Raw genomic sequence first — 24,807 nt, forward strand, 5'->3', positions numbered from 1 at the left:
GATTACAGTCGTGATCTTGAGTAGGCCTTGTTGAGATGGCATCATCTGAGAAAAGACTTGAGAAAGGTGATGTTAGCCACACAGATATCCGGAGACTAGAGCATTCCAGGCAAAGGGAATAGCCAGTGAAAAGAATGACTGCACAACTTTCTTTGCCCTGAGCAAACTAGAAACTCTGACTATACGGGGGGTTTTGCCAGTGGCGGGCCATGAATTTTAGGGGGCCCGGTGAAAGGATTGCAGAGTTGGGTAGGAGATGTGGGTGGACAGCAGTGGGTGGGCAAGACGTTAGGAGTCCTAGTATTCTAGAACTTGCTGAGCTGACATAAATACAAACAAGGGGGCTAATGAGATTGGTGTCAGTGACTTTAAAGTAGAAATTGGTGGAGAGTCTTGAAGAAATTGAAAGGACAGGGGACAGGCAGATGTCAGGATTGCCTTCTCAATCCCATGGGGACAGGGTGAGCTGGGGACTCAGAATTTCTGTCCTCCTCTGGGACCCCTGTCAATGGAGAGTAGAAGGTCTAGCTAGTGCTTGACTTGATCCTAGGGCTACAGTTTGCTCCTTACTCCCTGTGTTGTCTCTCCATGCAGAGGGCCATTTCTTGGTCCTGGTCGATGGAACCAAGAACCTCCAGGAAAGCCAGGAGTTAGACTGCATCCTCGCACTTCCCTCCACCACTGAGATAGGGTGGAGCGTGGAGGAAGAAAAGGCCCCGGCAGGTGTGGCCATAGTACCAACAAGAGCAGCCCCCTCTTGCTCTGTTCCGGGAGCAGCTTCCCTGGGTCCATTTTGATGGAGTTGAGGTCTGTTTGGCCTACTGTGTTTTCTTACCTGTATTAATGTTACGTGTTGTATGCACAAGTGAAGAGATTTTTAGTGTCTTTTCCCTTTTGCCGTATGTTGGGTTTTTAGTTTATCCTTGGGAAATAGGACACATCTTTGGCTAATAGACATTTGAGGTGCACGAGATGAAGCGCTGGCAAAGCAATTCAGTGGAACTGACAGGTATGAGAATGGGGCTCAGCTGCTCCCAGCTTCCTGGCTTGATGACAGTCTTGCAATAAATAATCAGAAACTGGGTGAAATGATAGCAAATGTCAGTTTAAAGTTTTCACTTGTCAAAACTGAGATTGTCTTATCACCAGACCGTTGCTGGACCAAATTTTGTTACCTCTTACCCTCCCACTCATTGGAAACATTCTTCGCCTCCGATTTTTTTATACTGAACGGTTTTAGGGCACTTCACTGACAAATGCCCAGTCTATACTGATGTGCATTATTGTTCAGTCCGTTTAATAAAGACTTGGTTGGGTCAAAAAGCAATTGTTTGACCTCTCTGTTGGTTAACTTCAGTGCCTGCCATTTACAGTTTTGAGTTACACAGTGGGGACCTGTCTCCGTAAAGGAAATTCGTTTAGGCCCACGAAGATGTAACTCACTTTGTGCAACAGATAAAATTCTCAAGAACATTGGGTTTTTATTTGTCTAAGGAGCCATTATGCTGTAACTTCTGACCTTTGGAAAGGGGACTGAGGGTCATTTAATTTAGTGCTGAGTTTCTGTGAAACATTAGCCACTTTATTTTCAACAAAATGAGAAGTCATTCTGACTACTTTGTGGCCAAATGCTGTGCACGAGCCATCAAGAATGTCAAAGGCGCCCAGGTCTGAGCAGCATCTAGAGCAGGCCCGGGGTTTGACGGCCGGAGCACAAAGATAGTGAGTGGGATTATTCTCCCAGGGAGCCCAGCAGGTGGGGGCCCGGTTCAGACTCCAGTGTCTTGACCAGTATTTGACACTGACATTTCATCAAGAGGTTAGTTGCTGAATTTCTGTCCTCAAGATGAAAAAAATGTTCTACTTGAAAGGCAGTTCTCACATTTAAAGCTATAAAGCCTTAGAAGCTAGGAAAGCAATATTATTTCTTATATTGATTGTTTTTGCTGATTTTAATTTTTTAATATGAGTGTTTCTGTGATCCTCTTTAGCTCATCCCTCGTGTTTCCTTCTCACCACAGGTGTGTTTGCTGCCTCGAGAGAGAATTAGGACTATTGAAAGGGAGAGAGGGAGCTTGAGAGCAGATAGCAAAGTAAGGCAGCACTAATGACCATGACCACACGGCAGTGAGTTCATGTGGATCCTTAGACTTCTGAGCACAAGGAGGGATCCTGTAAGCCCCAGAGGGGGCACATAAGACATTCTGGAACAGTGTTGGGTCAGGTCAGAGTGAACAGGAACCACCTGTGTATGGTGGCCCCGCTGCAGTGAGCAGTCCGCTACCAGCACAGGTCTTCAGCACCTGGTGGTGGTGGCATCCTGAGCTTTGAGCGTAGACGCTGTTCCTTCTGGGCTTTGTGACTCTGGGCAGGTGGCTCAGCCTCACCGAGCCTCAGCTGTTTCATCCCCAGGGAGGGCAGTTTGAGGGAGATATTAAGGGTGACCATGCAGGCAGATATGCAGGGTCTCACTGAGCAGAGTGCCCTGCCTCTCATACTCCCTGCCTCTCTGCCACGTCCCCTAGGAGCGTCAGCTCTCAACCTGGAGACCTTTTTATAAAACCCCATAGCTACAGGTGCCTCCTTAGGAAAATTGCACGTTTCCACGTGGTATATACTAGGTCAGCTTGTAGAAGTGACTCTTCTCTTCCTGGGCAACATTTAAAAAGCCATGGAACTTAATGGCACATCCCAGAGAGCTTATGTTCTATCTCCGTGCCATAGAGAGCTCCCATCGTAACCAGTATGTTACACGATATTTAATTAACCAGTGAGGATGTGATTAAACCAGGATAACAAGATCTGACCTATATTTTGCACATGGAGGAAGCATTTTATACCGAGGAATATTCTAGCCTCAGCGTTTTATCAGTGCTTATTAACTCTGTGTGATGGAAGTGCCTGTAGACACTCAAATTGTTCAGGCTGTCTGGTGCATCTGGGCCTTCTGTGTGCTGTACCCTCAGCCTGGAAGGCCCTTGCCGCCACCCCCCTGCCCCTTCTCTGCACCTCTACCTCAGCTTCACCCCCCTGGTTGGTTGCTCAGAACTGCTGGAGCATCACATTCTCCAGGAAGCCAGCATGATGCGACTCCTCCGTGGACTCACTCAGTGCATGTAGTGTGAGGGCCTGGCAGCCAGAGGAGGGCGAGAAGCGAGCAAAGTGTGCCGCCCCGGGAGCCAGCCTAACTCTGGGAAACTGGGAAGCATTTTGGCTACAGACTGAGTAGCAGGGAGCTTGGAAGGAGAGGAAAGAAGAACATTTCTGGCAGGAGGAGGAGCAGATGTGAAGAGTCCCCCGCACATGCTTGAGGCAAAAAGGAACCTGCCCCCCTTGCTTACCCCTTCCTCCTAGGATCGCCGTGCTGTGCCAGTCAGCAGAGGCGAGGAGTCTCTGGTACTGCTCACCTGACGATGGAAGCGTGGCAGGAAAGCCAGGCATGTTTGACCAACAAGGGTGACACCTGTGTGTTCTCCGTGAGGGTGTAGGCTGACATCCTGGCTTTCTGATCTGCAGCAGCATCCTTGTCTCTAAAATGGGTATGACAGTTCCACTCACCCAGGGGCTGCCGGGAGGACTCTGTGGGATCTCGGCAGCTGGCACACAGCACCACTCACGCCGTGGATTTTGTTATTCATCTTGCAACTTCCTAAGGTGTTAAGCAGCCGAGCTGGATCATTTTCCATTTTGATTAGAACTTCTTACTTGATTGCATGAGGTTGGAATAATGAGAATGTTTATTTCCATGACAATCCAAGATAACACATTCAGGATGATTGTTTCCCTACAAAATTAAGCAGAGTGGGAAAGCGGAAAGCCTGAGAGGGTGAGTGGAAGCTCTTCCTTGGCTACTCAAAATAGCATCATAAACTAATTATGCCTGCCATGGTTTAGTAATCTAGATTTTCCCTAGGTTTGTTCCTACAAAAAAAATCACGTGTGGTTCACATACACTGTGTGTGTGTGGCCTGTTGCCACATCCCCCGCAGCATGACCGTGGTAACAGGCTCCCTCCAGCCCCCCCAGTATCTCAAGGATGCTGGACACAAGGACGTAGCCGTGCCTGTGCTCTGAAAAGATGCTCAGCCTCCATCCTCAGACGCGGCGAGGCCGGGAGCCTCCCTGCTGTCCGGCCACGACTCCGGCATCGCCCTGACCTCCTGACGCTAACGCCGTGGTGCCGGCCTAACGGAACAGCAGATCTCAGTCCCTGGTGTAAAGGGCCCAACGCCCGCAGGTCACGCCGCGGCGGGTTTTCTGGGAGGCAGGGCCGGCAGGAGCTAAGGAGGAAGGGAGCCCTGGCCTCCCTTCCGTCGGGCAGACCCGTGGTTCTCCCTCCTCTCCCCTCCCAGGGTGCCGGGCCCCGGGCGTGAGGCTGTCCACCGCACACCCACCGTCTGTGCAGACCCTGCCCTTGCACGACACGCAGGCCTCGGATCCGTCACGCACAGGGGACACTCACTCTGTGCTCACCGGCCAGTTGCTGTGGCTAACGTGTCAGACGCATTTATTAGGTATTCGGGTGGGAAACCTTTGGTGATTCCTAAGGTCTGAGGTTTCTGGGGCGGATCTCAGCCATCAGCGGGAGTTCCTTCCTTCAGTGTGTAGCCCTGCCCTGGGGTAGCTGTCTCTTCTAAGTTTTAGGATACTTCACTGAATAGGATTTAAACTCACAGTCATGTTATTGTGGCCTGTTTTCATCTTTTGTGTGTGTGTGTGTGTGTGTGTGTGTTTTGTTCGCTGCAGTGGTGCTGATTACTATGATTACGGACATGGACTCAGCGAGGAGGCCTACGATTCCTACGGTGAGTAACTAGGCCGAGCGACGTGAGCCAGGAATGGAACGGGTTAGTGGTCGTAGAAACACCTTCGGGATCCTAACTGGGGAGACCTTCTGACTCTAACACCAGCCTCCTTTCGGCTCATCTGTGCATATCTTGCTATTTTCGGAAACTCCTCTAAGATTTAAATTTAATATTTAAAGAGGACTAAAAACTCTTAGAAGATTGCCTAGATTCACATCCTCAACTTAGATTCTCTGTTTGGGTTGATTGCCCTGTGCTGATTTTCTCATTTATAGAGTCGTTTGCCAGCCTGCAGACACTTGATAGCTCGGATCTTTTTGAAGTGTCTTTGCCTCTTGACAGTGGAGGGAAATGAAGCTGTCGAGACTGCAGCTCTCAAAGGACTGGCCCACCCCCATCTTCATATTTTAATTCATCTCCAATCCCAAACTCTCCAAAAACGTTACAGTGGGAGTCATTCCATAAAGGTTACAGAAGCACTGAGCCAGGAAAGGGATGTAAGGCGCTCTCCGGCTTCCGGGGAGACAGCTAAGCCCCCGCTTACTTCAGTGGGAGCTGGTAGAGATGCTGGGGAATCCATGTCCAAAGTCTCAATATGCAGAAGGAGGACAGGTTTAATTAAAAGAATTGGCGGCAGCAACATGATACTAAGAAGCTCCTTTGCCGGAGGGCAGAGAGATCAGAGAACAGGAAGCTTCAATCAGTTGCAAAGCTCTGATAAATGCCTAGTACCCAGTGCAAGTGAATCAGGATTCTGGTTAATGGATGTTCTGACATTTCTCTGAACATAACTGAAAAACCATTTTCCGGTGTTCCTTTTGAAGTACATTTTGTTATATCACCTGCCCCAAGCCGTGATGACCTCACCTTGGATATTTTTGTTGTTGTTATTGTTGTTATTTGTTACAAACACTTAAGAGAAATACTTTGGTTTGTTGAATGCTGTCTACTTAAATGGATGCAAGTTAGCTTGAGGGAATGACGTTGATTGCATGTTTGTATCAAAAGACCAGGTCATTTTAAGTATTTTTCCTTCACAGCCTTTTTAAATTGGTCTCGGTGGACACAGGGCTTTTAAATTGCTGTATGTTGCAGCAGAGATGTTAACTCTTTGTTGTCAGACTTTTGATGGCTCATTGAAAGTGCTGAGATGGAACATTTCCCCTGACCATGACTTCCATTCTTCACTTTGGCTGTGGAAGGACCTGGGAGACGTAGTGACCAGGATTCTCCTCCACTCTGCCCATCCCCATGTCTCCTTTTGCCTGCACAAATCCTTTATCTGTGTTTTCTCTGTTTTTGCTGTTAAAAAAAATCTGAGTGATCCTTTTCCCATTCGTAAATGTCTTACCGTTTAGCAAAAGGCAGTTCAGTTTGCTGTTTGAGCTTGTGAGCTTTTTTGTTAAACCAGTGACCAGAAGGAAAGTTCTTGCCAAGTCGGTTGCCATTTAAGATACAAAAGTCATTTTTTTCCTCATACTGATAGGTTTTGTTAGTGGGATGACCATTTTCCATCACGTTTGTAATTGTTCTCTAAGTAAATACCCTTGGTTTCCCCCCACCCCAGTACATCAGGGATGTATATCTTCAATATAACCCTGGTTCAGGGTTAACTTAGATTCTGAAAAATGAAGCCAGTGGAATCCATGGCAATGATCTAATTGTGATTCATCTTCCTGATTTTAGGGCAAGAGGACTGGGCTAACTCGAGACACAAGGCACCTGCAGCGAGGACCGCGAAGGGCGTCTACAGAGACCAGCCCTACGGCAGATACTGATTGTACTGTCTGGTGTTGTGAAATAGCCAGTCTCCACCAGTCCTGTGTACTGTTCAAAGTAATGTTTTTCTATGAACAATCCCTTTTTAAATAAATCAAAATGCTTAAAATCTGAATGGATGGAACTTTAAAACTACTTTGTGGAAACATCAACCTGGGCAGAAAAAAAAAAAAAAAAGACATGTAAAATTTTGTTATTTCCAGTCTGTATATGAAAAAATAGGTCATCAAAAGGAAAAAAAAATAACTTTGATTAACTAGTGTTAAACAAAAAACTAGGTTTACTAAATATGTTAATCCATCCTTTTAACATAAGCCTCACCTTTCATTTTAAAGGTTTCCATAGCAATTTAGTTATTTTATCTTTCAGCCATATGCTAGTTTTTTTCTCTTGCCAACATGCGTAAAAAGGGAAGCCAATTACAAGTGCAAATAATGTGGTATTCTTTTGTAACTCAAGTCTTGAAATGTTCTGTAGTGTTGAGCAAAGTCTTCTCTTGCTTGATACTAAATAAACTTTTGAAAGAAATTCCGTGTGTGTGAGCTAACAATTTCATGTTTCTCTTATTTAAAAAGGCCTTCATAAATAGTTGTAAACAGGGAAAGAGTTCATTTAACAACGCTTGTCATAAAAGGGTCACACTAAACATTGTACAACTGACTTAAAAGATGGTATAAAATTAAATGTACCATTCTCTACTCACCGTAGATTTAAATGCTGTTTAAAGAGTCCACATGGTGTCACGCTGCGTGAGTAGCACGTTAAAACGACGCAAAACCAAATCTTGTTTAAAAACTGGTTTTAAAATAATTACTGATTTTCTGAAAAAGATGTGATCAGTTTTCATCTTGTTGAGCGTTTTTTCACTAGTGCAACTTTGGATTTTTTATGAGAATTTTGGTACCTTAATGAACACCTCGCTCCATGCTGGAAGCACTAAGCACAAAGCTTTTAAAGACATTCTGACTTGACTATTTGAGGTCGCACTCGCCAAGGCTGAGGATGTGTAACCCTTAAACGGTCTTCATTGTCAAAGGTAAATAAATCAAATAAGATTTTAATCTCACTTAATTTATCTTAATATAACTAATAAAACCAGGGAGATTACAACTTGGCAAGTTTCATTATCCATTTTAGAGAGGTTTTAAGATCACCTAAATTCTCATTTTAAAAAGTTTAATTTGTTTTAGTAATCTAAAAAGCCTTAGTTCAGTCAGTTTAATTGGGGCCGATTCTTCCCTATTAAACAAATGTAAAACCTCATAACTAGTCGTTTGTAATACATTCTGTGGTTAGTAATTGAGGGCACTTCTTAAAACTGACAAATATTTAATAAAGTTATTCTTTAATCATTTGGCTTAAGGTTTTGTTTTTGCTTTTTTTTTAATTGTAGATTATGTAAAATGTGTAATTTTTGTTTCTTAAGAGATTTCCTTCTCTTTGAGTAAAAAGGTCTTTTCTTTTGTTAGGAAATGTCAGCCATCGTGGGAAGTCAGAGACACAGGTTGTGCCCGAGGAGCAAGCAGAGGTGAGCGCCTTTTGTTCCAATTACTGTGATGTGTTACGGGAGATGAAGACAATTTCATGCTTATCTGAAGTCACATGGTGGATATCCCACGCTGGTTCCGATTAGCAGCACCAGCAGCGACCCTGCGGAGGGCACAGGTGCAGGTCACCACCGCACTTAATACTCAGGATTCCTTTCTGCAACCCAGATAGAAGTCTCGTCAATAATGGGGGGGAAATGTCCAAACTCTTAAGGAGCAAAAGCAGTTTACCCAGCCTAATGTAGAATATGACTCCCGTTTCTTAAAAACTGATTCTGTGTACTCTCTCTATATTTATAGGTGAAAAACTGCAGTGGTATGCTGCAGATTTCTGACAATAATTATCTTAGGCCTGTGAGAGCCTGGTTTTGTGCGTGTGCTTTGCTGTCCTTTCTGCGTTTGGCAAACCAAATTATTACTTCTGTAAGACAAGTACTCTAATGTGTGTCTTATAAAATTATTTTCGTAAGTTTTTTTTTTTTTTAATTTAGGAATATGTGAAGGAAATGTATCGTTAGTCTGGTCTCTTGTTGTTTTTTCGGTTTTTTGTTTTTCTAAACTATCAGAAACACTAGTTAGGCCCTGACATTCCAGAGAGTCTTGCTTTTTTGAAAGTATTTGTATCTGAGCTCTGCCCCTGACTGTGTGCCTTTGGCCATCACCACAGCGAGAGTGATGCTTACTAGCTCATGTAGTTGTTACTGCGAATTGAGTGAGCTAAGATTGTGAGTGTTTTGTAACCTGGAAAGTGAAACAGTAATGTGAAGTTTAATTGTCAAGATGAATATCCATATTTAATATGTATGGGGGGGGGTAGCTGAGCTGTTTTCCCCTCCAATAGCCAAAATTAACCTGAAATAATTAACTTACTGTTAGGAAGAAAATGGTTCTCTTCTTTTCTCATGGCCCAAAATAAGATTTTTGGTTTTGAGTTTTTTGGCGAGGCTCAGGGGGCTTTCCATGCACAGAAAGAGAATGTGACACATCATGCATTTTTTTCAATATGTTGTATTACATTGAAAGTTTTCACTACTTCCATCCCTATTCAGTAGTTTTGGAGGGGGTAGTAGCATATTGAATAATAATGTAGGTTTCTTAAGTGAGAGGTTATAGATAGGTCCCTAGAGGTTAAACCCTCAGATGGTCTTCAGAGCCCATTCGTAGGAAATATTGTTCTATGTTATGTTTATTTAAAAAAAAAAAGATTTTACTTACTTATTTGAGAGGGAGAAAGCAAGAGAGAATGTACAAGCAGAGGGGGAGGGCAGAAGGAGAGGGATAATCAGGTTCTCCGCTAAGCAGGGAGCCCAATGCTGGGCTCAGTCCTGGGACCCTGGGATCATGACCTGAGCTGAAGGCAGGTGTTTAACCAACTTAGCCACCCAGATGCCCCATGTTTATTTTCACTTTTTAAAGAATCCATAGCTCCATTGGTCTATAAAAAGGGATTGTGAGCCAGAAAGGTCAGGAACCACCAGGAATACTATTAGACAAGAGTCCTCCTGCTTGGCTTCCAGGGGCTTCCCATTTTTGGCACATAGCCTGCCAAGCCTTATTTCTTCCCATTTCAACAAGAAGACTCTGCTGTGGACGAGCTGTCTTCTTCGGCACCTCAGAGCACATTGCACAATTCCCAGATCTTTCCCCTAACCTTTGTCTACCCCCTTGGGATTCGCTTCTTTTCTCATTTTACAACATGTACTGAGCATGAGTCCTGTGCTAGACACAAAGGAGGCCCCGGGGGTGCTATTTAAGTGTGGGCCTTCCTTACACGGCAGTAATTCAGGATGGATTGGAAGCAGTAGACTGACAAATTACACGTGCTGGCCCCTGTTCCTTCACCCTCAGAAATCATGCCCGCCCTGTAGGGCTTGGCCCAGTGCCCGCTTTTCCATGGCGTCCTCACCAGTTACACCAGGCCATGAGACGTCTGCCCTCTCTGAAGCCACATGCTTACTTTACACTTACTCGTTTTAGTATGGATGTCATGACTTAGGTTGTTACAAGTTACCGTTATGACCAAGCATGAGCTCATCACTCTCAATAAATGATTTCACTGATTCCTCAGAACTACAAGAAGGTAAGTGTAGTCTCTACTTTACAAAGGAAGACACTTAAGCCTCAAAACACGAGATCACTTTATGTAAAAAACTCACACACCCTGCAACCAGTAGAGCCAATTTTGAACCATCCACTTTAATCCAGAGTAGTCGTTAGCCATGGTCTGGACTAGCACTGATTCCCCCTTCGGGTCAAAGGCTCTTTATGAGCAGGGGCTAATCTTCATGTTACCGGTCTCCCTGACAGTAACTCCTGCAACACTGAGCATTATCAACACATTGCGATTGCGAAGTATTCCCTCCTCTGTCTGCTCCTCCCCAGGTCCAGATTCCTTCCTGGAGAGATTCTTTGACTGTATTTAGGTTCTGAATCGTCTTCTATCCAAGATATTCTGGGTTGAATCAGTACCAGTATCCATTCAGATACACTGATGTATCTGCTGTGCCGCAGACACTGGAAATACAACGCTGATGACAGAGTCCTGTCCTTGAAGACACAACAGCCTACCAGGAAGATGGGCAGGGAAGGAGTTGGTAGGACAGGTGCAGGCACGTGGAAGAGAGACCTGTCTGCCAGCGGGTGGCTGGAGGTGGGACAAGTGCCAGCAGGAGCATGAGCACCAGAAGGAGATAACCATCTAGGGGAAGGCATTCCAGGAAGCATTCGCATCCCAGCTCTGTCATTTACCAGCTTTATAACCTTGGTTAAGTAACTCAGCCTCTATGAACTGAGGTCGAGATGGTAGTTTTCCCTACCCTAAATGGCACGGTAATGCTAGCTACCTCAGGATTGCTGTAGGAGGAGTAGAAACACGTCCAGCACTAATGTAGGTACTCGTTCTTATTTGTTGCTTTATGTAGATACATGAAATTATAAGAAAGTAGGATCATCTAGGAGACGTCAGTTGTACTAAGGTAATCAGAGATAGCAACAGATGATGCCGTCTGGGAGGCACGGGGCACAGAATGATGGGTCTCACAGATCCTGCAAAGAAGCTCAAACACAGTGACCCTATTTCCAACTCTAACATCCTCCTCACCTCTTGGCTTGCCCTTCTCTATCCCCTTAGGCAGAGAAAGTGCCTTGTCGGTCTCCGCTCCGACAAGAACTTTGTACAAACCTCTGTTTGCACTGGCTATTGATCTGCTATCCAGACACAGAGTGTCTTAAAAACTAGGGCCCTAACCTTTTATCCTCACAGCAGAGTAAGTGTTCAGCAAGTCAATGAATATGAGAGAGTGACATTGTCAGTGGATCAATAGGATTCCTAACACACAGTGTCAGGGATGGTTAGGAATAGTTAGCAGAGACCAAAAAACCCAACAAAAACAAAGCCCCCACTCCTGTTAATAGGTTTGCAGTTCAGCTGGTCTGGCTCCATTGGTTTAACTCAAAATTAGACAGTGCCTCTGGTCACTGTGTACAGAGAAATGAATCCCAGAGTCTAAAACTAATAATTTGGAGAAAAAAATGTAATCAAAAGTCTAATTAACCAAAATATCAGCCACTTTATAGGGTTTGGGTAATGAATATTAATAATAAAGTTTGTTATTTTCTATGCAAATATCTACTGTTTACATTGATACTCAGTGTCTTGTACGGATAGAAAGGAAAAAAGCCTATCATTATATTTAAAATAACAAAGTCTACTTTGCCTCGATTCTGTTTCCATCTTTCAGAAAGGCTGTAGAACGTTTTCAAATGTAAATTGCATCCTCCTTGTGTCTAATGGAAAATCCCATCTGATTGAAGCTGTGTCTCAACGGGATTCAGTTTAAGTGATGGGCTTTCGGGGTGGAGCTGGGGCTCCTTGGCTCTGCACACAAAGCCCCCCAAGTGGCCTTGGTCCCACCTCCAGGCCCCTACAGCCTTGCCACTGAGCATCCCTCTCTGTGCTTTCCTGTGTGTGTCATCCCCTGCCTGAAATCATGCTTCCCTACCCCTCTCACCCAGCTCGTGGCACAGCTAGGCGTTATGATCTGTCCAACCTCGAGCTGAACTCTGAAGCTTCCCCTTGTCCTGGAAGCCCGTCCCCTTGTTGGGGACTGTGTCCACATCAGGCCTGGGTAGTGAGTCCCTGCCGAGAACCCTTGCAGCTGCCTGAATTCTGCAGAACTGTGTCCTTCACCGGGCTTTCCACCCACGCCCTGTAGACCTCTTTAGCGTGTGTCCCACATCTGACACCCAGGAAGGGGTCCATGAACAAGCAGTCGAACACGCGAGGGAATAAATGAAGCAGGTGGCTCACGGTCTCCATAGTACAGGAAAGTGGATCAAGGTGTCCTTGCCCTGACCAGGTGGAGTTAGAGGTGAAGTTGGAGAGAGTTTGACTGGTTCTTAAATGGTGTCATTCGGATGGAGAGAGAGAGACATAAAGATCTCATTTGACCCCACTCCCGGCAGGATCCGGGTCTTACTCACACCTCCGTGTCTGCTGCCTAACACCAGTTCCTCATACTTGACAGGCCTGAAAATGCAGAAACAGAATAAATGAGCAGATGCCTTGGAAGTGAGCGGGGCTGGAGGGATCTTCCCCGAGCTAGATGCGCCCCCCTCCTTGTTGAGGTGTCTTTCTCACCAACTGCAAGACGAGGTTCTCTAAACACGGAACCATGTCTTACTTGACTTGTGCATCCAGACGCCAGCATCGAGCCTGGCCCGCAGCAGCGGCTGAGAGGTGTTGCGTGTGCAACCAATGAGGGAGGCAGTGGGTGAAGGAGCAGGGGACAACCTGTAACTTGTAAAATCCCAGCATGGGGCACTTTGCACTATTAGTTTGGTTTCTCAGTGGAAAGGAGACAGTTACTTCTGCAACCATTGGCTTTTTCCGTGGGAAGAAATGTGAAGCTGAAAGGCCAAAATATGTCCTTTTTGAAATAGGTAGTGCACGTGCTTGGTACAAAACCCAAAACTGCAGCAGAGTATACAGTGAAAAGTCGGTCTTCATTCCCACCCCTGCCCCAAACCCGTAGGGCAGCTGTTTGCGTTGGGTTTTTGTGTGCGTATTTTGCCAGAGATCATCTATGCAGACGCAAAGCATGTGTTTCTTTTCTATTTTTTTTTTTTACATACAAAACTGTACACTGTTTTCTACTCCTGCCCCGTTTCCTTTTCAAGTATATCTTGGCTCGATCCCGGGACCCTGGGATCATGATCTGAGCCATAGGCAGATGCTTAACAGACTGAGCCACCCAGGCACCCCCTCAAGTATATCTTGGAATTCATTTTCTATCACGTTATACTATAAAGCTACCTTTTTCTTTTCATTGGCTGAATCGTAGTTACATGATTTACAATTTAAACAAGTATTGACAGATGTGTAGTTCACTCCAGTATTTTACACTCATTAAAGAGTGCTAGAAAGCATAGCCCTACGCCTCTGTGACGGCACTCGTTGGTTTGCGTCATAGGAATGAATTTCGGAAGCAGGTTCATTGAGCCTTTCCATTTTTTATGAATATTACTGTGTTGTTCCCCATAGAGGTATTGGGATCACTTAATATGCTCTTCTGAAGGAAACTTGAACTCTGCATGCTGTGTGCATTCAGTACCGTCAGCTCTTAGCACCTGTGCCACACCGAAAACTCTCCCAAGTGGGCTTGGAAGGGTCAAAGCGCCCAGCAGGGAGGTGGGTGGCACAGGGTGGGTCGGATCCCCGTGTGGATGCGGGGGCAGGCGGGGGCACCGGGCCCAGTGGGAGCAGCTCCTGGGACATCTGAGGGGACAGGGACAGCTGACAGAGGTGGTCCCGGGGCCCTTCCTGAGACTGTCGGGGGTTGGGGGGCTCCCTCTGCTCCTGAGCCTGCACGTATCGGCTCCGAGGGGCCCATGGTGTGACTTTACAGGGTCCTCACCCCCTTTTGCTGTGCTCTTGTGTCCCAGCTCCTGCCGGTTCCTCAGGACCTTCCCTCTCTTCTTTTGCCAAAAGAACCCTTTTCTCTGCTCACTCTTGGGAGCACGGGCTGCAGGCGCTCGATTGGCAAACACCTGACTTGGAACTGCCCATAGGTGGCCCCAAGGTCCAAAACGAGCCCGGCACGGCACGCTGTTCACGTCATCCGCGTCGATTAACCAGACAATACCCCCATTAGTAGATTTGCTACATTCCCGTCTACCTTTTGCAGAATTAGCCTTTAAGTTGTTTGTGCGGCTTGATCCTCACACCCCGAAGCCTGGGCCAGTGGCCCACCTGGCCCCCTGGCCCTGGCCATTCCTTCTGTTGTGGTTGTGTTGGCTTTTTTCCCCTCTTGATTACCACTTGGTAATAACAGTTGTGTTCTGGGTAGCACATCAAAATACACTCTTTGGTGTCAGTTAATAAAAACTTGTAAATATATCTGAAAGTTGAGTCTCATCCAAGGTGACAGGAAGGCAAGGACTGACCCATTTCACATTTTGATATTAGAGGCTCTGTGTAAAACAAAGCATTGCCATTCCGAAATCAGACCCATAAATGCAATGGAGAGCATCTTGATCCTCCTCATGCTAATCAACCGTTCATCTGCCTCGCTGAACACAGATATTTTATGTTCTTAAGTTTCTATAATTCTATTTTGCCTTGTTTTCCATAAATATCCTTATTTCTATTAAGTTTCTGCTTGCCTCCTTCCTCTGCCTACGTCCTGCCATCCCCAACAGAGCATAAATAATTATTAGTTTCTTGATGTATACAAATATATTTCATTTTCCTCTCTTTCAGGGGCTTTCCTCCGAATTCTGGATGGCCTACGAATCGTCAACTCACCAACGTGCCTAGTCAGTACATGAATTCACTTGGGAGCTTGAAAATCACCTGAAATTTTTTTCCAACAATTTTATGTCCTGTGAAATGTTTTATAAAATGGTATGCTTTTTAATTTGGAAAGCCTGTTTAAAAAAAAAAAAAAAAAGGAAAGAGAATCCATCTTATTTTGTGGTCTCCTAACAACAACAAACAGATGACTTGTGTGTTACTTAATAAAGGCTGCCCATTTCAATCTCCTGCACTTTACTATAAACCTAGAAAAACAAAGTCTTGTTATGTCAGCAAGCTCTAAATTTTGCACACTTGAGAACCGTGTACGGCTGCGACTCACTGTAAGAAGCCCAGAGCCCATACATATTCCAGATTTGAAAGCGAGTTATCTGTGTCAGTTATGGAGTGGTAAATAGGGACGTGTTAGGCCAAAAGTCGTCTGTCACATAAAAGGTTAATTATAGGAAGCAGAGTGGCACTGCCAGGGAAGGAAGCCGATTTTCATGCCTCTGGAATTTGTTAGGGAGCATAAAGGTCATAATCCCCGTGGACAGTATTACTCGGTTCCTTCTCTTCGTACACTGGTGCTTTGGGATTTTAATTCAATCTGCCCCAGGAGGATGTGCTATTCCTTCTGCTAGAAGCTCACACAACACGTTTCCTAGTCTTGGAATTTCGGGACAATGTCTTGTGCGTCGTGAAACTGTCACTGTCCCACGTCAGGAGACGCGTTTCCTCCAGGCATTCCCCATACCATGGGGGGAGCATTGTGTTAAGCACAGAATAACCTCCGAGAAAGCTCGCTTTTCCTCCTCCTCTCGTGATGCGGCCTCGAAGCCTTCTCCGCTCCCGCAGCCGCGCCCTCGTATTGGTCAGATGCACAGGGTGCGTCTCAGAAGTGCGGGGACTGAGAGCCCGGTGTTGGGGAGGGCGTTGGAGGTGGGTGCCCATGGGCAGTGACAGTCCGCTCCAGGGACCCTTTTGTGTGAAACTCACTGAACAATCAGGAACTTTAGGACAGAAGCCAGATTGTTGTAGATGGGGAAAAAAAAAAAAAATGAGCTCCCTCAGTTGCTTGCAGCCTTGGCCCACTGAGTCAGGGACACTAGCCCTAAACCTGCAAATAGAATCCCCGGGGTTCGAGCTTCCCAACTCCTGTCCTGTCTCACCCCCAGAACTTTGGCCCCTTACTGTGCTGCCTCCTGGACTTACACTCAAGGCCTTGTCAAGGCTGCTCCTCCACTGGGCACTGCCGAGCCATTGGGGGGCCGTCCTGCAGGTGCTCACTTTCCAGGGCAGGTGACAGGCCATCAGCCGCAGCGCTGGTGAGGACCATGAGAGCCAAGTTATGGGTCAGGGGCGGGGGTCAGACGCTACCCTGTGCGGCAGAGGAAGGACGAGGTCACAGTCAGCGGGGACCTAGAGGAGCGGACAGAGGAGCTGCAAAGGGGCGGGGGCAAGGAGCAGCAGGGATGCCAGGGGTGAGCGTGCACCGAGCAGGGGGCAGGGTGAGGAAGCCTCCAGTGAACTCGGGGTGGCGGCCACCTCCCAGCTTTACTTGATGGGGGCTCTGGGGGGTGTTGAGGGAAGAGCAGCGGGACCCAGTACCTCTTCTGGCAGAGGGACAGTGGAGACCCACCCCCCACCCCCAGGCCACCGCAGAGGGAAGGCGGAATGCCGCTAGCCCGGCCCGGGGTGAGCCCTGGGGACCCCGACTCCAGGCGGCCCTCGATGGTCCTCCCCCGGCCGGGCTGTTGGGGAGCGCAGGCTCTGGCAGCGGAGCCCCTGAGAAACTCCCCCACCCCCACCCCCACTCCACCCCCACCGCCACCCCCCACTGCCACCCCTGGAGAGACGGGAGCGGGGGCCCAGAGGGATGGAGAAGAAGTGGGGTCACAGTGAGCGGGGCGGGCGGGCAGGGAGCTGCACCTAGCCCTGGGGGGGGGGTGTAGCGGCGCGGGGCGCCCCGGGAGCAGGGGGGTGGGGAGGGGCTGCCCAGGAGTGGGGTGGGGGGTGCCAGCGGCACGGGGCGCCCCGGGAGCACGGGGGTGGGGGGTGGGGAGGGTGCTAGTGGCACGGGACACCCCGAGAGCAGGGTGGGGGTGGGGAGGGTGCCAGCAGCACAGAAGCCCCAGGAACGAGGTGGGGGGTGCCAGCAGCACGGGGCTTCCCAGGAGTGGGGGGGTGGGGAGGGTGGTAGCACGGAGCGCCCCAGGAGCAGGGGTGGGGGTGGGGGGTGCCAGCGGCACAGAGCGCACCGGGCGCGAGGAGGCGGGGGTGGGGGGCTCCGTGGGCGCGGGTCTCCTGGCTCCGGGGCGGGCCGCCCACAGGACACACTACCGTCGGGTGACGGGACCTGGCCGCGGGGCCCCTCGGGCCGGGAGCAGCCAAGGGCGAGTGGCTCCCACCGACCGCCCAGGAAGCTCCTCGTGGGGTTCCTGCCCCCAGCGGCGCCCCCAGCCCCGGCCGCTGCCCTCCAGGCTCGGGGTGATGATCCGGTGCTGGTGCTGCCGAGGGGGCGGGCCGCCGGCCTCTCGGCGTCGCTGCTGGGTCCCAAGCCAGCCTGGCCCAGGGCCACCTGCACTGAGGCCCCGCGGGGGGCGCGGCCGGCGACACGGTGGCTCCTGCTGGTGACCCGCGGCCTTGGGCGCAGCGCCCCGGGCGGGTGCCGGGCATCGAGGGGCCAAAGCTCTGACCAGAAGGAGCTGAGCCCCCCCCATCCCTGCTCGGCGGTGACTTCTAGGGGTTGCCGTCCCCACGGCCTGTGTCCCGCCCCAGATAGCCCAGCCACATGCTCATGTCCGGGGCCTGCCCTTGACCCGAGCCGCCCTGGCTCCAGCCTTCCTGCTGCAGCGGCCTCGGGAGCGGGGTCCCCACCTCAGGGACACCGGGCCACCGTTTACCGAGTCCTGCCCCCGGGGCCTCCCAGGCCCAGAAGTTTGGAGACCCCAACACTCAGCCTCTCCCGGGCTTGCACGCTATGGGCTGGGGCAGGAGAGCCCCTCCCAGAGCCACTCGCGGCCTCCCCATGTGAGCAAGCAGCCCACGAGACCAAGCCACAGCCACAGCCGTCTACACCCTAATCCCCAAAGTGGCAGGGCCTCACCTCCCCACAGGCCCCGGGGCAGACACCCCAGCCCTGCTGCGGTGGGAGGCGATGACACCCACGAGGGGCCACGACCCCCACGAGGGGGTGAATGCCAGGAGGCCGGGATGCTGGAAACCAGCCACCACCCTGCCCAGTCCCTGTGCCTCAGTGTCCCCACCTACGACGTGGGGAAGGTAGCATCTCCCTCCCAAGGGGCCGTCCAAGTGAGGCCCGCACCCTGTAAACACTTGATACGTATCAGCTGATGACTACCGTGGAAACACCCCAACACACACACGTGCACACGCGGGCCCTTGTGGTGTAGACACCCCCCTCCCCATTCTGCAGGTGCGAAAGGCCTCAGCCATCACATCCACATCCCCTCCTGGGACAGTGACCTCCTGAGGGCCACCCTCCCCCCATTGCCCATGCTCAGCACACAAGCAGACGCCCAGTCAGGTGAAGGCCGAGGCCCCCACGTCAGGCCGCCATCACAGCGCCTGCCCTGGCAGCAGCAAGGGGAGCCTGAAGCCCCCCGGCCACCACGTGCAGTGTCCCTGGTGTGCGGGGTTCAGCCTCTGCCGCCCCGCCAGCCTCGACTTCACCCCCGAGGCCCCTCAGGGAGGCTTTGGCCTCTGTTTCCCCTGTGCATCCTCCATCTCCCACCTGCGATGCTTCCAGAGCCACGGCTCCCCCGCCCCCCAAGCCCTAGCTCTCCTCTTGGCTCTCTTCTCTCCAGAGACCCCCCCCCCAACCCGGAGCTGCTTGCCGGGCTCTGCCCCCCAACCATCTAGCCCACTAGAAGCAGGACGCTGGGCCAGTAGCTCCTCTGCCCATTTCTTCCAGGTCAGGCCGCTTGGGTTTCAGGCCCTGACGTCCCCTCCCCGGATGGGCCTCCAGAGCCAGGCCGGCCTTCTCAGCCTTCTCTCCTTCCCCATCGGGCTGCTGAGTCTTAGAGCTTTCATCTCTAAGACGGACACTCTTCATGAGGGCCCCAGACTGTTGTCGGGAGACTGAGAAGCGTGGTGTTGGTGGCCATACAGCTGGGCCCCGGGCAGGACGAAGGGACAGTGTTAACTGTGGCCCGCTGATTCCCTCGTGCAGCGCGGGCTGCGCACCTGCTGCCGGGCAGCCGTGCTGGGCGCAGGGCTCTAGGATGGGCCTGCCCTCGGCCGCTCAGGGACAGAGGGAGGAGAGGTGGCAGGAGGGTCACAGGCACATCTTCTAAAAACAGGAACGCAGAGAACCCCAGAGAACGTTTAGATTCTCTACCTACTGCAGTGTTTCTGGTGAACAAGATGCAGGATGAAGTCCCCCAAAACAAAGCGCTGTGATGTGCTAATTCATTCTCCAAAGCCAGCCCCACACCCCTGCTTCCCCACCCCCCAGCCCCCACCCGGGGCAGCGGCCTGCAGCTTCAGCCCAAAGAGGACTCATCCCTGGAACAAAACCGCACAGACACAGGGGCCTGGATCTGCTTCCCTTTGCAGGCGGGAGGCTCATGATTTCCAAAATGCCAAAAAGATGATCACAGAGCAAGATCCAAACTCTTCAAAAGAGGGAAGCCGAAGGCCAGCAAAGCCGGGGCAGCTGAGTCCCGAGCTACTTCTGGCCCCCGTGGCCTCAGCGCTGTCTGCGGAGCATCCGTGGGGGGTGGTTTAAATCCAGAAGATTCCAGGATAGAGGAGCCGTGCAGGCCTCTGGGCCTGAACTCTCTAGACGGGGAGGGATACAAGCTCATAATGGGCAACATAAGCTATTTTCATAGTGAAAAAACACTTGTTGCATTAATCATCCCTCAGACTGCGCAGCCTCGATTGGGGTGAGCTGTTCCTTCCACGACTTAATGTCTCCATCTTAAACCAAATGGTGCAATTGTATTACGGAATATTTATTTCCCTCAGATCTTTTTCTCCTGCAAATCTATAATACTGAATAATTGAGGTCAAACTGGAGATGCTCTTGAGAAATTCTTCTTTTCATTAAACAGTATTAAATGATACGCCTGGTCCTCTGCTGCTGCGCAGCCAACAAGATTCCTTTGGCTCACGCGGTGCTTCGGCTTATTCTCATCTGTTACCAACCAACTCTCCCCTTAAATACCTGAATTCCTGGCTTTTCGTAATCGAGCAGATGAGCCGCAGCGTCAGCCCACTCTCTGCGTGACCTGCAGTCCGCCGGGGTCATGGAGCCACTCGGCCCAGGCACGAGCCCTGGTGTGGCCCCAGCATCCCTTGCCCTCGCACCCAGCACCCAGCCTGCCTTGGTCACGGGGGAGCTGGTAACTGTTGGCCTCTGACATCCGTGGTCACCGCAGTGAGCATCCCCCCGACTCGCCGTTGTGTGGCGTGAGGGAGACAAGGTAGCCAGAAAACGTGGCCAACGCAACCCTCTGGCCGCACCAGGATACGATGGTTATTGGACCTTGCAGCTGCACATAGTCTCCCTTGCGCTGGACTCCTGGGTCCCCGGCAGCTCCGGACTCGGAGGGGAGATGCCTGCCCTCCCCTCATTGACCGGCTGATGCCCCCCAAGCCTGTCCGGGGCACCTGGCCCCTGCAGCCCCTGCAGCCCCTGCAGGTGAGAAAGGGGGGCCTCGCCACACTGGATCCTGCTTAGGGCCAGGAGAAACACTGCCACCGAAGTAAGGGCCTAATCTGACCCTCCGTCCCCGGGGCCACCCAGCACCCTGCCTCCCCCACTCTGGCACCCCGGAGGTCTCTGGTTCCTGTGCTTTGCTTGGCAGCTGTCCTGCCCGGTGTTGCGGCTGCGGAGGCAGGACCTCCTGGGACTGGGGACGCTCCTTGCCCTTGCCCAGCACCGCCTCTGGCCCTCTCCGTGGCTTCATGCTCAGAAGGCTCCAGAAGCAATCGCCCATCTGAGGGAGCTGGCCCTCCATCCACCGCTGAAGGGCTCCAGCAGGCACAGGGCAGGAGCTCACGGGGTGCCGGGCTTGGGGGCACGGAGGGGTCAGAATCCAGGACAAGGAGCTCATCACGGAGAGGCTGGGCCGCAGGTCCCCACACAGTCTGGACCCCTGAAGGGGTGGCAGCCAGAGCGAGGGGCAGACACCCACATGTGGCCCTCGGACCAGCCACTGCCCAGTGCGCTTGCCCGTGAGGCCTAGATCTGCAGCGGGATGTTTCCAGGACTCAGAGGGGAAAGGAGGGGAAGGGGCTGCGAGGAGGGGGAGCTGCGGAGGGAGGACTCAGGGTCAGGTCCTCGGGATCTCCAGATCCTGCAGGGACTGTGCCGGGCGTGGTCGGGACATGCGTCGGGGCGGCCCTCTCGCCCAGGGCTGCCCTCCCTGGGAGCGTCCGGGCCGCGGCTGCAGGCCGAGGGAGGCCGGTGCCTCTGGGACCAGCAGGTGTTGGGCAGGCTGGGGGTGGGGTGTTGGGGGGGCATAGCTCTGAGCGCAGCCTGGGAGCAACCTGGGGCCAAGCTCCCCGGGGTTGGCTCCCCAGGAAAGGGACCCCACCCTTCCTGGCATTCCTTCAAGGTGCCAGGGCGCGTGGCGTCTGTCCCCACAGTCGATGCCCCGGGGGACATGACGTGCTGTGTGCGGCGCGAGGGACGCTCCCCCCAAGACACACCCGCCACCCCTCTCTGCTCTAAGGCCTCCGGGCTTCCTGCTTTGGGGATAGTCCTGCACCCAGATACCCTGTGTCCTCAGTTGACAAACTGGAGTGATGCCCCCACCCCGTGGGGTGAGTTGAGAGCATCAAAGGGTAATGGGGTCCAACTGGCCCAGGTCCCCAGCCCTCCCGGGGGGTGGAGAGGTAGGAGGAGGGGGCCGGGCAGGGAAGTGGAGCAGCGCACAGAGAAGGCCACCGAGCTGTCCCAGCTGTCCCCAGTGGAGCACAGACCCTTGTCTGCTCATAATGACTTTCTATTTTTAGACAGCGCGCTCCCCGCGACCTGCTTTGTAAATACTCCCTCAGCAGCAGAGCTCAGGGGCCGGGGCGGGGGCGGCGGGGTGACGGGCCGGCCCCTCAGTGTCCACCCCAGGCCGGTCCCTGGGGCTGTGAGCTGGGTCCCCTTCCCTGGGGCTGCTTGGGGAGCTCTGGAGCCACATGGGGCCTGTGCTGCTCAACCCGGGGGGTAGGACGCCGCTCAGACCAAATCCAGGGGAGGGACCTCATGTCCCCGCCGGGCCTGCTGGGTGCTGGACGGAGGGGGACCCCGAGAGCCAGCTCACCCCCTGCTCCTCCGAGATGGGGACTTGCTGGGATCCTGGCGGACCCTGCCCCTGACTCCTGAGTCCTCTAGCTCTGGATGGGGCCATATGCCCCTGCTCCTGGCATCTGGCTCTTGCCCGTGGCAAGTGAGGGACAGTGACAGGTGCCCCCGCCAGCCTGGCACGTAAGGACAGATGTGCCTTGCCCTCCCTAGCTCCCCGGCCAGAGGGCTGAGGCCAAACCCGCACGTCCAGAAGGGCCTGGGCTGCCAGGAGCCTCGGCCGAGCCCCCAGGGCCCCAGGGTGAGCAGAGCCAAGGCCGGGGCTGGGGACCCAGAGGTCAGGGCCCCCCACACCCATTGGGCTGCACTCCCAGTCCCTCTCCCCAGCGCGGCTCTGAGGTCTGTGCTCTCCCCACCGCTCTGGGCAGTTAGGGCTTCTACAAGGTTCTAGGAGAGCCATTTGCGTCGTCGGAGCCCCGGGGGTGTCGCGTGGAAAGCCGCGATCGCCACACACCTGTCTCATCCAACTGCACCTCCCGCTCAGGCCCACGGACGGGCCAGCTTCCAGCCTGAAGGCCGGGGCGCGGGGTTACAGTGTCGCCCGCACCCTGCAGTTCGTCCCCGGCTCCCAGGCTCCCCACCCCCACCCCCGCCTCTGGGGCCCTGCTCCCCCCCGCAGCGGGTCCCGGGACACAGCCCTGGGGAGCTCCGTTTGCCTTTCTCTTGCCACACGGAGGCCTGATGGCAGAGGTTCCTGCAGCCAACATGGGACAGCACCCCTGCCCCAGGAGAAGCCTCAGCCGATGAGGCTGCTTCACCCCATTTCTCGGGGGTCCCGGGGGACTGCTCAGCAGCTCAGCCGTCCTGGGCCTCCTCCCGCTCTTCCTTCCTCTTCTCCCCCAGCGCTTCCCGGGTCACCCCAGATCCACCATCGACACCCGAGTCCCCTCCTGAGGCTGGCTTTGGGGCACAGGCCCCCTGCCCCCCAACACACCCACATTGCTGTCCCCAGGACCATGACCATCACCCTGCAAGGCATGATTCAGCCAAGGGCCTTGAGATGGGGAGGCGATCCTGGGCCGCCCAGGGGACCCACCGTCAACCCAAGGGTCAGGGGGACAGAGCAGAGGCGACAGCGTGTCCGGGTCACAAGAAGGAGGGGAGGCGTGAGGACAGATCAGAGTCTGGAGCCAGGAGCTTCGAAGGCAGGGGGACTCCGGAGGCCAGAAGAGCAAGGCCACAGCTTCTCCGCCCGAGAACTTTCTCAGCAACTCTGGGGGCCCCGATGGTAGCCGGGGAGACTGGGGGGCACCTCAGCCCGGGCTTTCGGGGCATTGGGCCTCGCCGCAACAAGCCGCTAGGTTCGCAGAGATCTGCTAGGGCGGCGGCGGGAAGCCACTCCGCACCCCTGACACGGTCCCGGGCCCCCGAGTGTGGTCACAGGCGCCCAGCTGTGACCTGGGCTGTGCGGACCCCACTCACAAGCGGGGAGCTGTGGGCCGACTCAGGCCACCCCTTGGCGCGCACCTCCTGCCGGTGTCTAAGGCTGCTGCGGAGAGCGCCCGGCGGGTGGCGGGTGCGCTGTAGGAAGGAGCCCGAGCAATTTGTTTTTCATTTCCCTTAAATACCACCGACGGTCTCCTCGCCTCTCAGGAGAAATGTATTGTCCCTATTAGGAATGTAATTGGATCCATAGAAGCGGGTGGATTTCTGTAATTTCTACGCACTTGTTTGTTGCTGGCGCCACTCCACCTAGAAGGGTTTGGGGATGGTTTCCTGCATGCGGGCTGCACAAGAGGAGAGAAGGAAGAGATGAGAATGTAGGGGGGCCCAGGGCGGAGCAAGTGGGCTCCAGATAATGAGATGCAGCCAGAGGACGGTGAGATTGGAGAGCAACATGCACCCCGTGAAGCCCGGGATGGGCTCTTGAGCATCCCAGCAGCCAAGGCAAAAAGGGAGTAGGGCTACCTGCAAGGCTCAAGTGACTGCAGGGTAAGAACTTCAGGGGGCCCCCGGGTGACTCAGTGGTTGAGCGCCTGCCTTCGGCTCAGGCGTGATCCTGGGGTCCCGGGATCAAGTCCTGCATTGTGCTCCCCATAGGGAGGCTGCGTCTCCCTCTGCCTGTGTCTCTGCCTCTCTGTGTGTGTGTCTCTCATGAATAAATAAATAACATCTTTAAAAAAAAAAAAAGAGAGAAGACTTTCAGGGAGAACACCCAGGAGCATCCTATCAGCCTGGCGGCAGGTGCAGAAGGCAGGAAGGCGGGACCAGGAAGCCTTCCTGGGAGAGGTAATGCTTGAGCTTCATCTCTTCATCTCGTGGGTTGGGAGGCGTTGGCTGAGGCAGGAGAATGAAGGCCAAGCCAGGCACAGAGCAGCATGAGCAGAGCATGATGTAGAGAGATGGGGAGTGTGCAGTGGATACGAGCGGGTCTGCATAGTGGGAAGAGGCCATGAGGCCGGGCTGGGGTGGGGTAGGGGCCTATCTAGAAGCCCAGGGACACCTGGCTGCCTTGCCAGGGAGCTAGAACTTGACTCTGAAGCAGCAAAGGGCCCCTGGGGGTTTAGTCTGGGGGAGCAGCATCTGAGATCCACGTCTTAGTGGCAGCTGACC

The 24,807-nt window shown here is 52.5% G+C and overlaps 1 protein-coding gene across 5 annotated transcripts in view; it reads left to right on the top strand.

The window, feature by feature from the left end:
- KHDRBS3 (KH RNA binding domain containing, signal transduction associated 3) overlaps window positions 1–14,965 on the top strand; it is a 181,688-nt gene extending 166,723 nt beyond the window's left edge. For 2 of the 5 annotated variants that reach the window (XM_055314240.1, XM_055314241.1), the window contains exons 8-12: window positions 4,353–4,514; window positions 4,747–4,805; window positions 6,492–7,620; window positions 8,054–8,112; window positions 14,892–14,909. In XM_055314240.1, coding sequence (XP_055170215.1) covers window positions 4,353–4,514; window positions 4,747–4,805; window positions 6,492–6,583 — 313 coding nt within the window. In that variant the 3' untranslated portion in view covers window positions 6,584–7,620; window positions 8,054–8,112; window positions 14,892–14,909. Of the gene's footprint in view, window positions 1–4,352; window positions 4,515–4,746; window positions 4,806–6,491; window positions 7,621–8,053; window positions 8,113–14,891 lie in introns of all 5 variants that reach the window. The other 3 variants (XM_055314239.1, XM_055314237.1, XM_055314242.1) reach the window with 3 other exon arrangements.
- The last annotated feature ends 9,842 nt before the right edge of the window (window positions 14,966–24,807 follow it).

Source organism: Nyctereutes procyonoides, unplaced genomic scaffold, assembly GCF_905146905.1.
Source record: "Nyctereutes procyonoides isolate TBG_1078 unplaced genomic scaffold, NYPRO_anot_genome, whole genome shotgun sequence".
NCBI classification, from domain to species: domain Eukaryota; kingdom Metazoa; phylum Chordata; class Mammalia; order Carnivora; family Canidae; genus Nyctereutes; species Nyctereutes procyonoides.